The 14,945-nt window shown below is 38.9% G+C and overlaps 2 protein-coding genes across 2 annotated transcripts in view; one reads left to right on the top strand and one right to left on the bottom strand.

Moving 5' to 3' along the window:
* CTNNAL1 (catenin alpha like 1) overlaps positions 1-10,174 on the top strand; it is a 57,956-nt gene extending 47,782 nt beyond the window's left edge. The window contains exons 12-19 of the mRNA XM_027644002.1: positions 1,909-1,946; positions 5,165-5,215; positions 5,307-5,461; positions 6,183-6,231; positions 7,041-7,097; positions 7,233-7,352; positions 9,523-9,606; positions 9,713-10,174. Of these exons, the coding sequence (XP_027499803.1) occupies positions 1,909-1,946; positions 5,165-5,215; positions 5,307-5,461; positions 6,183-6,231; positions 7,041-7,097; positions 7,233-7,352; positions 9,523-9,606; positions 9,713-9,874 (716 nt within the window). The 3' untranslated portion in view covers positions 9,875-10,174. The remainder of the gene's footprint in view (positions 1-1,908; positions 1,947-5,164; positions 5,216-5,306; positions 5,462-6,182; positions 6,232-7,040; positions 7,098-7,232; positions 7,353-9,522; positions 9,607-9,712) is intronic.
* A 753-nt stretch (positions 10,175-10,927) lies between these two features.
* On the bottom strand, positions 10,928-14,826 carry FAM206A (family with sequence similarity 206 member A). The gene is made up of 6 exons (XM_027644005.1): positions 14,759-14,826; positions 14,627-14,678; positions 12,239-12,368; positions 11,431-11,507; positions 11,290-11,359; positions 10,928-11,222 (listed from the first exon to the last, which is right to left on the bottom strand). Exons 1-6 carry the CDS (start codon positions 14,820-14,822, stop codon positions 11,094-11,096), a joined length of 522 nt encoding a protein of 173 aa, XP_027499806.1. The 5' UTR covers positions 14,823-14,826; the 3' UTR covers positions 10,928-11,093.
* Positions 14,827-14,945: the final 119 nt, after the last annotated feature.

Here is a 14,945-nt window from a genome sequence, read left to right as displayed (position 1 = left end):
TATAGTGATGTAATTAAGTATTTTCTGATTAAGTAGAATTATCTCTGCCTTGAGTTGATCTGCTCTTTTGAAAGGTCCTGTATCTGTGCGTCCAGTGAGATGTGGTTTTTGTTTGCATGGTTTTTTGGTTTTTAGGGTTTTATAAAAATTGTCCCAAGATATAAATAGTAAGATCCTTCTTCTTTCTGAATATAATCAACTAAATGAATATGAGCAACTAAACCTTGCAAAGCCAAATAATGGGAATTACTTCAAGAGCAAAGGCAAAGTTTTTTCTTATTTCTGTTTGCTACATATTTCTGTTTGGTTTCTGTAATTCTGAATGTTGACCTTTTGTGTGTGAGAAGCATGTCTTCTCAGTATGCATTTGTATTCCATTTATTATGTCAAATCTTTTTGTGTTTGAACTTATTTTTTAACAAGGCACAAGTTTTGACATAGCTCCAAAGGAGATCTTTTATGCTGCAGCATTTTAAAATTACAAGTTAGCTTTTGTTCTTGGTATGTCTTACATGCTTTCTTACATGCCCTTTAGCTGATGTTTTGATACATGGGATATTGTAAATCACTTCTCATAATTTGTATCAGTCTTTAGGGAGAAATCTTGCTTGGATACATGTTTGGGCAATTAATATCTGAATAACTCTGCATTCTGAAAAAAAATAGTTAGGCAGCTTGTTCCCTGATAGCTCATTCATCTTTTGCAAAACTGGGTAGGGGAAGAGGTGATCTTAGAAAGTAAGGTTACATTTTTCATATTTATCAGGAGGGTGGAGGGACACTTGTCAACGTCCTAAAAGTTGGGTTTTAGGAATCAGTTGCCTAGACATGGAGCTCACAATCTTTCTGTGGTGTCAGGAGATAAGGGGCATGCTTTCAAAAAATCATGAATGCACAAAGGAACTGTCTTCTGAAGACTCACAATGGAATTTCTCTAGAAGCTGATACAAGATGAGGAAGTAGCGACTGTAGGAGGGTTTGTTGCTCGTCCTTTGTTGAGATGCATCATCTCTGTGTAAACCTGGTAGTGACATCCATTATAGTACCCTTGGGGTTTTTTGAGTAAAATCTTATTTCTTACTAGCTTTTAAGGTTGTTATTTATTTTAATTTGGTTTAGCAGCTTTTCCTCTCCTGAATCTATTGCAATAAATGTAAGTCTTCATAGATCATTAAGGCTTCTGGTAGCTGAAGCTCTAATCCTAGGCTTTTAGCCCAGGCTGTTTCTTCTTTTCAATAAAATCTTCTTACGAACTTTCAGGTAGCACGTAAAAGGATTTTTTTTTTTTCCTGTTTGTTTTGCTCAGATTTGGAATATTTGAGGCTCCCAGTGATAAAAGAAACAATTGAATAAGTGTGTAGAATGCTGTAGAACTTTTTTCTTTATAAAATACAATGCATGTGGGATACATATAGTACAGTACAACATGAGAGTTTTATTGGCATTTTTTAGAAAAACCTGCCTACATATTTCTTACCAGTGGCAGTGTCTACTCCAAATTTTAGACCATACAACCCATGCCATGACAAGCCTTACATGGAGCTACCCACTGCATGTTCTATACTTTGCAACAAAATGAATGCATGTAAATAGTGAGTCACTGGAGAGAGTTGCTTTACTCCCTATGGAATACAAGCAAAGGGACTAGAAATATTACTGAGGGAAGCTGTTCAGAGAAGCTTTCTTAACTGCCAGTTGCTGGGAGCTAAAATCTGAACAGTACAGAGCTCTTGGGCTGTCTCTCTGAAAGCATGAGACAAAGATCTGCGATATTCAGAGGGGAAAAATTACAGGTAAGTAACTTGCTTTTGTAGTACTGCAATTTAAGGATGGATGAAGTAAGGCATTTGATCCCATTGATTAAAATCTACATACAAATTTTGGTATAAACCTGTGTGTTCTTCATAGGAGAGAAGCGTGTCTACCTGTCACTGCCCAGACCAGGGGTAAGTTGCTGTTGGGTTTGTTGTATTTACTTTATATCTGCTTTTATCTGTTTGAATTTTCTGTATCACAACTTGATGGGGACATAGCAATATCTTGGTAACAAGTCCTGAATGGATGGATGGATGGTTGACAGTAAAATACCAAACTTTGTCAGTTTATTAAATGAATAATAAACAGACTGAAGACTAAGGTAACTAGTTATGTAATGTGCTTTAATCACTTTGATTGTACATGAACTTTAATTCCTGTTCATTAATATGACATTTCTTATCACATACCTCTACTGTCATGCTGTATAATTTAAAGATGCATTGTTACTATTAAAACAGTAAGAAAATGCTTCAACATACTGAAATTTAAAAAAAAAAAAAGATTACCAAGACTTAACACTGTAGCCCAAGTTGACCTATTTGGAACCAATGGATGTTTGAACCTGTTGTAGGCTCTTCAGATAATGGGTTCTTGTTTCCTTCTGTGATCTTAAGTGTGTTTAATGTAGAGAAAAAAGTTACACCAAATATGCAGTTTTAGGTGTGAGATATTGAATATCCTTAGCTGATTATAATTGATATTACATTCTTTCTGAGAGCATCTGTATGTTAGGAAACCTTCTAAACCTTGTTAGTATCATGTCATCAGTCATTTCATTCACTTGCTATGAACTGAATCTTTTCATGGGTAGGAAAAAAGGAAAGAATGATCTCAGAAAGTACAGTAACCTCTAGCTTGTTTCTTTCTCTCCATGCTTTCTTTCCTTAACCCATAGTGTTCAGGAATTTGGGTGTGAAATGATCCCCTGTCTCCGTGTCTTCTGTTGTGTAATTCTGTAACTTCAAACACAATACTACTCCTGACCCTTAAGGAGAAGAGAAAAGCTCATACATTATCAACCCAATCTGCAGATTTAAATAGAATATAATGTTTGGCTGCATGAGCATGGGTGAATTCCACGGTTAGGGAACTAAATATTGAAACTGCAAACAGACTGGTTCAGTGACTTTTGATAGGGTTTTTGTCCTTCACTGTCTAGAAGCTACATAGCTCCTAGACTTCAACCAAAATTTAAAGAGAAATTTGAAGTCAGATTTCCACCTGTTGATTCATACGCCTTTTAAAATACTCTGGATAAAAAATTTGTGCCCAAGATTTAAACAGTTCTGCGTTGTTATTCTCTGAAAAGTTGCTGCCTTCTTTTGAGTTTTGTAAGATACTTACCATCGAGGGGGAATTAAAATAAATGCACGGTTCGAAAGTAGACAGGAGATGTAGATTACTTCCATAAGACACTAGAGTCTCTTCACAGAGTAACTTCTTTGCCTAACTGATGCATTAAGCTTTGGAACTGCCTCTCTTCCCAGTGCTGTTATGCTCAGTAGTGCCTCTTCTCTCCCTACTGTCAGCACAGAGGTCTTCTGTGCCTGGCTAACACCCATGCTGTCCCTGCACAGAGGCCATGTTGTTCCTGTCAATCTAATTAGATTACATATTTTGTTACATCTGTTTAATTGGAACTGTACTGTTTGCTGGTAATGAGTGGCATCCCAGATCATGCCAGAGCTGAGGACCAGAGCAGCAGTGCTGATTCATGTGTGTGCTTACTGCATGGGTATATTTTTTTCTATATAGTATTAAGTGTCAAATCATGTTTTAAAAGCAGAATAACTTGTCTGCTTTTTTAACAATCGTAGTATTCAAATAATGCAAGTGAACAGTAGAGTGGAGAAAACTACGAAAACTTTACAAGATTTCTTTAGTTATTTGTAGATAGAAAAGCTTAACCTGTGCTAGAGGGCTGGTTTTCTTGAGTACCCTTCATTCTTGCACCTTAAATATTTGTGATACCTTCTAGCACAAAATTTGTGTTTACATGCAAATTCAGTTTGGTTTTGTCTTCCTTTCTTCTTTTAAGATGCTGCCTTAAAACCAGCATTTCTTAAATTGCATCTCTAATATGCAATATAGTTAAATTTAAATCACAATTGAGAGTATCAGTTATTACCCTTTGTGCTAAATCTTTCAGTATGAGATCAGCATTTCTAATACATAGGCAGAATTACAGTGCCTAATCAGGGGAGACATTCATAAGATTCAGAATATTTAAACATTTCAAGATGAAAAAAAGAGAAATGGCATGAAAGCTAAACTGAGCACCAAATTGCAGTAGGAAATTCAGTAATAGTATTTTACTTTTGCTCAGATTCCTGAAGCGAGAGATGGAGATGGTGCCAGTGGGCTTAATTTTGATGCTGTTCACAATGAACAGTGTTGGGGTTTTTTTCCCCCTCAGGCATTACTGAGCTTAATTTGCCCAAGTACTCCCACTAATGAATACAGCAGCTTTTTTCAGATTCTCAGACAAGGGTCTCAGTCCTGCTCTCCTTCTCAGAAATCATCCATCCTCTTCCTCTGTCTCACACCTCTCCAAGTTAGGACACCAACTTTGTACTTGCTATTCCTCTGCAATCCAGTGCAGTTTCTGAACGTGGACTGTGGATCTCACATCTGTTAGTATTTGGTGTCTTTGCCCAGTGACAGCACCAGCACACAATGTTAAAGCCAGGAACTGCAAATTAATTTGAAACAAATTATGTATTCCTGCACAAGTGTGTCATGCAGTTGGCAAGCACTGCACTAATTATTGTTTAATCTGAGGTAGTATTTGGCTTGCAGACAGACAATAGTTCATGACTTAAATAACAGAAGGAAACCCATGAAAAAAATCAAAGTGTCGCTATTTGTTACCAGCTCTTTCAGCAAAGGGACACAGAATAATGAGCTACACTAGTATTTACATGGGTTGGAGCCTACATCAGCTGGCTACTAGCCAAATCAACTTCCCTCTTACATAGTGTCATCTTTGATGATGGAAAAATCAGTGCAGGAGCACTTGATCGAGACTGTTTAGTCCCAAGTATTATTGAAGATTTAGAGGGTAAGGGGAAGAGATTGTATTGCATTAGGAAGTGGAGTCCAAGAACTGTGGAAGAGGTCTTTTCCTTGAAATTTCGGGGCATCTACAGGGCACAGATGCTGTTTGCACATTCTAATTTCAGGAGGACAGACAGAACAGGTTCTCAGTTTCTACTGAGAATTTTGTGTAAAGCACTAGAACTCTCCTGCAAAGTCTTCCTCTGAGTATAGAGCTACCTCTTGTGATTTGTTAGTAAAATGATTACCAATTCCTTTTATTTAAAAATATTATTTTTGTTTGAAACAGAAGCATAATGCAAATCTGAAAGCATTAAAGCCAGTCAAACTAGATACTGAGGTAAGATGCCATCATTTTCGTAAAAAACCTCCTTTATTATTTTTATCTTGTCTGAAGAATACGTTTTCAAGTACCATAAATATGGTTACAGGAACAGGCAAAAATTGCAAAACTTGGATTAGAATTGCATCTGCTCACATCTGATGTGGATTCTGAGACAGAGAAATGGGAAGATCAGGAGAATGAGATTGTGCAACATGGACAAGGCATGTCAAGTATGGCCTACTCCATGTATTTATTTACCAGGTAATTACATTGTATGCAGTAAATTTTGGTGGGAAGAAGAGCATTAACAGTGTTTATAAGAAAGAAGATAGTTTCATTTTCGGAGTATAATAATTGGGACCCATTCAGAAACAAACTTGATTTTATCCTTAAGCTTTATAATTTTTTTGTAAATTTCTAAGCTGTTTAGTAATAAAATTAGGGGGGGTTAAAGGGCTGCTGCATGTCTATTTAAATATCTCTTGAGGACAGAAAACATTTTAAGAAGTATGTTCATAAATACTTTGAAAATCAAGGGAATTAAAGCACAGGTATATAATCTTTGCTGTACTGAAAAGAGTTGTTCTGAAACTTACCCTTGTAATGTTAGCTTTCTGACTTGAAGATTTTAGGTTTGTTTTTATTTGCAAGAGTTGAGATTTTTTTCTTCTAAGCTACTAGTCCAATAATATTCACTATGCCAGAGACATGGATTTCTGTTCTTGTTCAGCTTAAGAGAACTGAGCCATTGCTAATCCCCCAATAGTGCTCTAGCTACTGAGGTGTTGGTATAATATTTTGAAATGCAGTTCCTGTAATAAGTTATTGTTGTGTCTAGTATCTTCTAAAAGACTGATATTTTACAGTTCAGTGGTGTGCACTGTAAAATATTCAGTGGTGAGACTATAACTTACGCAAGTAACCGGCAAAATAATCTGCAGTCTATACATGGCATATCTTCTGCTTTCTTTATTTCCCACAGAGGAGAAGGTCTTCTGAAAACTACTCAAGATTTATTTCATCAAGCAGAGGTAATATGTTTTAAACAAAACAGGAGGTAGGCACTCTGAGTGAAGGCGAAATTGGAACTTAAGTCTCTGATTCCTTACACATAAGTACAGTGGTACCATGAATTGACTGGCAGCTGTAGATTTTAAGCAGCCTAACTCTGGTACTTACCTTCTGAAAGCAAACTTTTCAGTGTTCCAGTAGTAGCTTGAGACATCATTCATTATACCAATAGGCGTTACATTCCAGATAGGAGGAAGAATAGCAAATTATGGCATTATATGGCACATATCAGTGGACTTCAATACATTAGTAGTAGCTCAGTCCCTTATAATGTTAACTATATAGTGCTGCTCGATCCTAGTCTGAGCAGCAGTGTTTTCTTGGGAAAGAAAGAGGGTATAAAAAATTGCATAATACAAACAGAAAGAAGGGACCAAATGAAGGAATGTGTGGATTCCTTGTGTCCAGCCTGCATGCTTGTGTGTAACAGGAGACTGGTTACCTTTGATAGGACAATATACAAACACAGCAGGTGTTATCTACTCACAAAAAATTTGTGAGCTGCCACAGTGCAAAAAATAATTGGAAATCAGGGGGGTTTTATATGTAAAGGAAAAGCCTTTAAGCTTTACTTATCTGGGAGGATGGCAGTTTGTAATGTAGCTTTTTATTTCAGAAGTCACTGCAAACTGCTGACTTGTGAATTATAAATATATAGAACAATTACAAGTATTTCCTGCTACCTTTTTACTTTATAGCACACTATTAAAACAACGAGGAAAAACTTCCATTGTGGTTCATTTTCTTTCATGCTTTCTCCTCCTTTCAGATTTTTGCCACAGAGGGCACAAAGCTTGCTTCAGCTCTTCATGGTTTTTCTGATCAGGTGAGGTATGACCTCTAAAAGAGCCATTCAGCTTATGACACCAGTGCTTAAAAGCTGGCTGTGCTGTCTCCTCTGTTAACTTAGTGTCAGAATCTTTAACACAGAGTTGTTTTGTCTTCCTGAACCATGTTTCAGGTACACGAGGATGACAAGCCTTTGCTTCTGTTGGAGGCTGAAAAACTCATCTCTGTGTGCAGGCAGCTCCAGATAACAGCAAAAGCTTCTGCTCAGGGAAAAAGTGCTACGTTTACAAAGGTAAGGTAAAAATTATATATATTCCTGAAAGCAATGCCTAACTTGTTTAGGAATGCAGTAATTTACTAATTTATGCTCCTGTTAAAATATGGAACAGTTCATGACAGCTGAACTTCTTGACTGGCTTCTGGATTGAGAGAGGATCATAAAAATCAATAAGTACAAAATTTTGTGCTTTTGAGCAAGCATTTTTCTGCTATGCAGTATGTCACTGTTGCTGTTCCCTGTGTAGGAGAGGAACGAAAGTATTATTTTGCACTTAACATGTTTTGAGCAGCTGATGTGCAAAATAGAGGAAAAACCATAAGAACTGCTGTCCTTGCTGAAAATGTTTTGTCTGTTGGGACACCCCTCACTGTTAACTAGTCCCAGCCATTTGCTGCACTGCCTTGTCTCAGGAAGGGATTCTCTCCACCGTGGGTGCTGTTGTCTTCTGGCCTTTTATTTTTTTTTTCTTTGTTTTCCCTACTACCAGAGAAGGGTTTCACTGAAGTTTATCCTGACCTGATCCACTCATTCATGCTGGGAGTTTGTTTGATAGGAGGCAAAATACAGTACACTGGCACCCAGCATACATTGGAAGCCTGTCATTGGATGACTTGGATATTGGATGGTATTACTCTACAGGCTTATGTGAATTTTTTTTAGGGATCATAGGATATCAAGTTTTGTGTAATTGGCCCAGTGGCCACAGACATATAATTGATATTAATGTTTTAAGGAACAGTTTCCCTACTCTGAGCTTTTATTGACTTATTGAGTCTAAGAATCAGTAAAATAAGTAATAGGATATTTTTTCCTTCCTATTGCTTAAAGTACTGAAATTACTGTTACTGAAAGAGTTTACAGAAATGTTTGCCAAGACAATGATTTTCCTGGACTGCACTTCCTTACCCACTAGAAAAAGAGAAGTACTGGGATTTTATCATGCTGCAAATGAGAATTTTCAGCAGAATAATAAGAGATGGAGTAATACTGCATACAATTACACTGCAATCCACTAGATTGCAGTAATAATACTGTAATCCACTTGAATTTCATCCGGAGAAATAGGAACTGTAATTAAGCATACCTCACTGTGGACTTCAGTATTTCCACCACTGTAATAATTATTGTTATTCTGTTGTTACTAATGCTTAACAAAAATGTAAATATATATAAATGTAAATTCCAACCCCCTGGCTCTATTTCTGAAATACATGCTTGCTTCTCAGTAGGTAGGTAGTGTACCCTAGACTACCCGGAATTTTTTCTGATAATATTCATATTTGCTATAAATAAATACCTATACAGCTGCCATGAAAGTTTCAGCATTGTTAATTACCACAAGAAGTAGATTTGCAAACCTAAGTGGGGAATGGAGGTCAGGTTTCTTGAAGAACCGAAGTATCCCTGAGCAGCAGTATGATCAGTGTGAGCAATATGACTTCTGTGCACCTGAGTGTTTGTTTCCAACTGACTGTGGAAAAGGTGTTACAATTTTACAGCAGGGTCTAAAACTAGATAGAGCATAAAAGCCACTCAGAACCAAACTGAGCACCTTGGGGCTACCTCTTGGTTTGTTTTACACTCTCTAAACGGAATGGGAACTCCAGTCTGTTCATACAGTGATGTATCACTACATAGCAGTACTAGGCTCTCAAATTAGTGTTTGTAAAGGGCCCAAATTTATAATCTGTGCTGAGTGTCAGACCTGAGGCATGAACTCAAATGCTCTAAGATTTAAGACAACTCTTAGTGTAACTCACATCAAAGTAAGGCTTTCATGATGCATGGCTTTCTAAAGCATGCTGACAGGACATAAAACAGAAGGGAAAATAATGAAAAATTGTGATGATTCATACTTAGATGACAAGAGCTCCTTTCCAAGAAACTCCTATTACTGTTTAATATTGTATTGTTAATACAGAATTACACATTCTCTTCGGATGTGTGTCACTCCCTTCTGCATCACAGCTCAAGTCTTGGCTAAACAGAAAGGATGCTCTTGTTTTACGTGTACTATATAGAGAAATTTATAAAAATGTAGGCAAAACCATTTGATTACATGAGATTTCAGAAGGACAAATATTACTTATTCCAGCTCAAAGTAGATTACCATCTCATGCAGAAAACAACTGCCTAATACAAATAATGAGTGGTCTTGCTCTACTGTTATTGTCTTGTTTAGGTTGATGCATGCATTCTGAAAACAAGGAATGTGATGACTCTATTATGCCAACTTCTTCCACTTTGCTTCAAATTACTGAGAAAGGTCAGTATTTGGTTCATCTGCACTACTTCAAATACGCTTTGGGTTTTGTTTCGTTGGGGTTGGTTGATTGTTTTTAAGAAATATTCTTTTTTTTATATATACACAGAATAAAGCAGGAAATGGTTGCCTTAAACCTGCTCCACCATGGAAAGAAGACAGAATACGAACTGGTACAAATGCACATACTCCAGAAAGGAGAGCAGAGACATTTGGCATTAAGTCTTTAGAAAATCATGTAACAAACATGACGTTTTTAGAGAGCAAGTAATTATAGCACTGAGAAATGCAGGAACTCCCATTTGAAAATAACACTTCCTGAATTTTCAATATTGCTTTCATTTGTGGAAAGTCAAGCCAGGTTAATTTGAAATGAAACTGTTGGCCTTTGTCACATCTAATAGATGTCCCATTACTTAGCCATTACAACACCAACTAGTTAAATCTTCTGTATTTTTATAATGTGAATGCCTTTCCTATGCTCACTGATACCGATTTTGTAATTAATGCTTATGAATGTCTTACTGGATGTTTCAGCCCAAAGATGCTGCTAATAGACATTTTATGTAAAGACGCCTGTGCTGCATATGCTATATGTAACACTACTGTTGAAGTCTGTAAACTCATCTCTGGCCTATATCAGTCTATATATTTGATAAAGCAGAATCAGGAATATAGTCTGAAAAGCTATGGCCTGAAGCACTGAAATGTTATCTTAGTTACGAGTTATACCTGCAATGAAGTAGTTTTAGAAAAAAAACCCTCTTTCAGTAGCTGCACCCCTGAATTTTAATCTTGATGACATGACTGATCTTTACGAAAGGGTATTTCTAAGTGACTAATAGTCTTGACTCAAATCCTTTTTCTGTTACCCTCTCTATTTGTAGATGGTAGTTGTTGCTTCCTTTTTTATTAAAATTTACTGAGAATTTGAGTTGCATGTTGAACCACTGAAGTATTATGCAGATTTGACATTATACCATTTAAAATTTAAGAAAATAGATACTGATTGTTACAGAATTCTGTACAAAGGGCATTATTTGACTTCAGGATGCCATGAAAATACAACCTGGTGTGAAATGTTTATTTTCAAGTTTATCTGCTCTTTGTACCTACGCTTCTGTTACATTTTTATTTTCAATTCACCTTGGTCAAACTCCATATTGTTTTTGTTTAGCTGAATTTGATGATAGCTAATTCATATGATTTTTCTGTATGTTTTAGGCTTGCATTAAGCAAAACTGATTGTGGAACATAAATACTCCAACATGTCATTCTGAGCTTATTTAAGAACTTGTAGTGTTAGAGAAAAAGAGTATGGAAATTTTAATATACAAACTATTTGAACTGGTTTATTTCTTGTATGAATCAAGCAGTTTAGTTCCACTTTTAAAAACTGGCACTAGGTCTTTCAATACTACAAAACTCACAGTGTACAATAAAAGTAGCTTGTTTAGTATCAAGTACAGATGATAAGTGCAGAATTGATTTCATGAAGAAGAATTACGGCGTTTCAATAAAACTTCCTCGTACTCCTTCTGCGTCAGAAGTCCTTGAGTTATGCTCTTGCTTTCTTCAAATTTGGGTAGAACCACTGCAATGTAACCCTCAGTTGATGGCTGTAAAGCAAGACTGAAGTAAGCAGTGAAATAAAAGTTAAAAATAAAAAGTAAGAAAGTGTCTTACCTTTTCTTGCAGAAGAGTGGGGTTACTAAGAATGTTTTCATTCACTTCTATCAGCCGCCCTCGTATACAACTGCAAAAGTGTTTAGATTCAGTAGATGTGCATAGTATGTCAAGGTAAGAAGAAAAAGGGGAAAACCTTACCTGTAAATGGTGTATTCCTCTCCATCTGATGAAGATATCCTGCACAGAGGGGCAAGTTCTGTTAAAAACTGAGCTCCCTGCATTTGGAAAATAAATAAATATATATGTAGTTTAATGACACAGGGGTTTTAAAAGCATTACCATCAGCAACATAAGTTTGTAAGCTTCTCAGAAAGCAAGGATGTGTGATAGTTACAGGTCATTGCAAGTTACAGAGCTGCGCTTCCCTACAGAAGGGAAGATGCCAACTTAGTTACGTGCAGAAATCAAACAGAAGCTTGTTAAGGGCTTCTAGACTGACTCATAATTAAGTTTCTTGCAGAATAGCAGACCTGTAGTTTGATCAGATTAAAATCAGGGAAGAAACAGCATGGCTGATTTCAGTATAAGCAGGTTAAACTACACATTCAAAAACCCACCATGAAACACACTAAACTGGTCCATCTGCTGCCTAGACTAGCTTGAGAAAAACAGCAGTCTCCAAATCCTTGGCATTTTTCTGGAAATAAATTTGTGTCTTTTCAGGGATGCTTATGTCCCTCTGTATATGATAAAAAAAAAAAAATTACTAAAAGTGAGTGGGTTTGAGCAACACTGGAAACCACCGGTGCTGTAGGAGCACTCCAAGACCTGGGCTGGGACAGCCAGACAGGCACCTCTTGAGGAAGTCTAAATTCTTCAGCTGTAGAGGGGCTGGTTTAAAATACAATACAAAAGTAACCTCCTAGGTTTCTATCCTAGAAAGGACAGAAAGTTTTAGGCAGTATGAGAGATTAAAATGAAAACTAACAAAAGAAAAAAGCCATACCCTTTTTGACTTCCCAGAGACCTTATTCTGAAGTCTGCTACAGTTGGCACTGATTTGGTAATTAATACTTTTAATTGTTTTCCCACTTTGAAGAAGAGGATGGGCTTCTGCCAAGGTGATGACACAGATTCTGAAAAAAAAATAAAAGTATTATGCTACAGTTTTGAGAAGCCATGCTCTTGTGCTCTAAGCAAGCTCCACAACCTTCTCTCCCTATCTTACTTGATGCCTGCTCTGCCACCCCAAATGAAAACTGCACTCTGACCTAAAACTCCCATAGAAGGTGCTTCATTTTGAGATATTAGACAGGATCATCAAAAGCACTACACTTCTTACTTAAACAGAACTACTGCTTTTAAATAAGCTAGAGCTGTTCTGCCTGTTGATGTACCCTGTGGGAACATACTTTGTTCACTTCACAGCTAATAGCTGAAGTAGATACTCACTTAAACAAGTATGAGCACAGTACGTTTTTGTCACAAAATGTAATGCAAGGCAATGTTTCTCAGAACAGCTAAAGGCCATTTGTAGTGAATAGTTAGAGCAGATAAATCCTTCAGTGATCTGGGCTTTAGTTAACCTGCTGCTTGCATTTCATCTTTTTCTAAAGGAGGGTTATTTCTTGCCATGAAACTGGACAGTTTGAGACAAGCCAAGCTAAAGAGACGGCCTGTCTTCATCCCTGGTCCAGAACCATGCGTAACGCACAAGCATGGAGAGCCCAGAACTTGCCAGTAAATGAAGAGAGATGAAGCTTTTCTGTTCAAGAGGAGCATAAAACCTACAGTAAGGATCAGAATTAACAGCACAGTGACTGCAGAGGAAACCAGGGCACAGAACCAGATCTTTCCCTGTGGATGCTGCATCCATCTCCACACACTCTTAGGGAGTTCTGGCTGCGCAGCTCCCGCAAGAGGGAGCTGGATCCTGGTGAATGCATCAGCATGCCCCAGCAGCAAAGCTACCTCCTCTTCACTCCAGCCTCTTTCTAAGGGGGAGATGGCAAATCATTTATTTGAACAGTCATCTGTTGGAGCTGAGACCTTGCAAAACAACAAAAAAAATCCCCCCCGAATTTTATACTGCCTAGAAAAAGCAAACTGAGCTACAGCCCCACACATAATAAGGGTAAAATACTTCATAGAGCATTTGGCTAAGCTTCTGTGTAAGCCAATATTTCACAATTCAGAGTAGCAAAACAATCTTCATAGACATTTGAACAAATTTTAATTTCCTCTTCCCCCACATCAATAGGATTTAAAGTACTGTTTATATCAGACAACTGAGACTAGTAACTACATATTTAGTACATATGCAAGGGTGGCCTTTCTTGCCGTTGCTGTCAGGCCTTTTATTCACAGGCACTCTGATTTGTTTTGAAAGAATGAGAAAGAACTGCAGAAAACAGCCACAGAGAAGCTCCAGCTCCAAAAGGCTGCAACAAGGCGATGGTTCTGCCCTGTGCCAAGCACGCTCTTCCTGTTATTCTGAATTCTTAACAGGAGCAGGCAACCCACTGGGAACACAAATGCAGCCTCACCTTCCCTCAACATGAGCCATTGGCACTGCCAGTTTTTGTGTAGATAGTAGTTAGGTTTTATTCTTCCCTCTGGGACCAAACACCCCAGAAACACTCCCAATGCCCCAACAGGCTGCTGCTGAGGGAGGTAAGGTATGAGACTCCAAATCAGGCGCAGGTTGATTTATTCCAAATAAATGGATATCCAGCTACAGCCAAGCAGAAACAATGCATGACATTTTCCTATCTTGCCTTCGCCATCCATAGTACACAAATCACAGAATATGCTGAGTTGGAAGGGACCCACAAGGATCATGGAGACCAACTCCTGGCCCTGCACAGGACCATCCCTAGGAGTCACACCATGTGCCTGAGAGTATCATCCCAATACTTCTTGAACTCTGTCAGGCTTGGTGCTGTGACCACTTCCCTGGGGAACCTGTTACAGTGCCCAACCACACTCTAGGTACAGAACCTCTTCTCTAAGAGCTTCATATCTTTCTTACATTGTGGTGCCCAAAACTGCACACAATATTCAAGGTGAGGCCACACCAGTGCTGAGCGAGACAATTCCCCCACTCGACCGGCTGCTTTGCCTTATGCCCCCCAGGACACGATTGGCCCTCCTGGCTGCCAGGGCACTGCTAACTCAGATTCGACTTGGCATCGACCAGGACCCCCAGGTCCCTTTCCATGGCACTGCTTTCCAGCATCTCATTCCCCAGTCTGTACGTACATCCGGGGTTGCCCCATCCCAGGTGCAGAATCCGCCACTTCCCCTTGCTGAATGGAAAGCAAGGCCAGAGTCTTCCCGGGGGTCAGAACCCGGCGGGCAGAGGGCAGACCCCAAGCCCCCCCGCCCCACTCGCCTGTTGGAGTGCTGCAGCACGCAGAAGTCCTCGCACGGCCGCCCCTTCACGTCTGCAACAAGGGCACAAACACCAGTCACTGCCCCGTCGCCGCCCAGGCCCCGGTCCCAGGTTCCCCCAGCCCGGCGGTACCTGGTTTGTACCAGCGCGTAAAGTACCGCTCCGCTCCCCCCGGACCCGCCGCCGGCGCCTCCATCCCGCCCATCCCGGCCCGCCCAGCCGGCGCGCCGCGATGACGGAGAGAGGGGCGGCCCTAACCCGGCCCCCTCCTTCTCCCCGGCAGGGGAAACTCCAAGGAAATGCAATTTTACTTCCCCCC

Source organism: Corapipo altera, unplaced genomic scaffold, assembly GCF_003945725.1.
Source record: "Corapipo altera isolate COAL_440 unplaced genomic scaffold, ASM394572v1 24b, whole genome shotgun sequence".
NCBI lineage: Eukaryota > Metazoa > Chordata > Aves > Passeriformes > Pipridae > Corapipo > Corapipo altera.
Note: the sequence above shows the minus strand (reverse complement) of the source record. Positions and strands in the feature narration are given on the sequence as shown.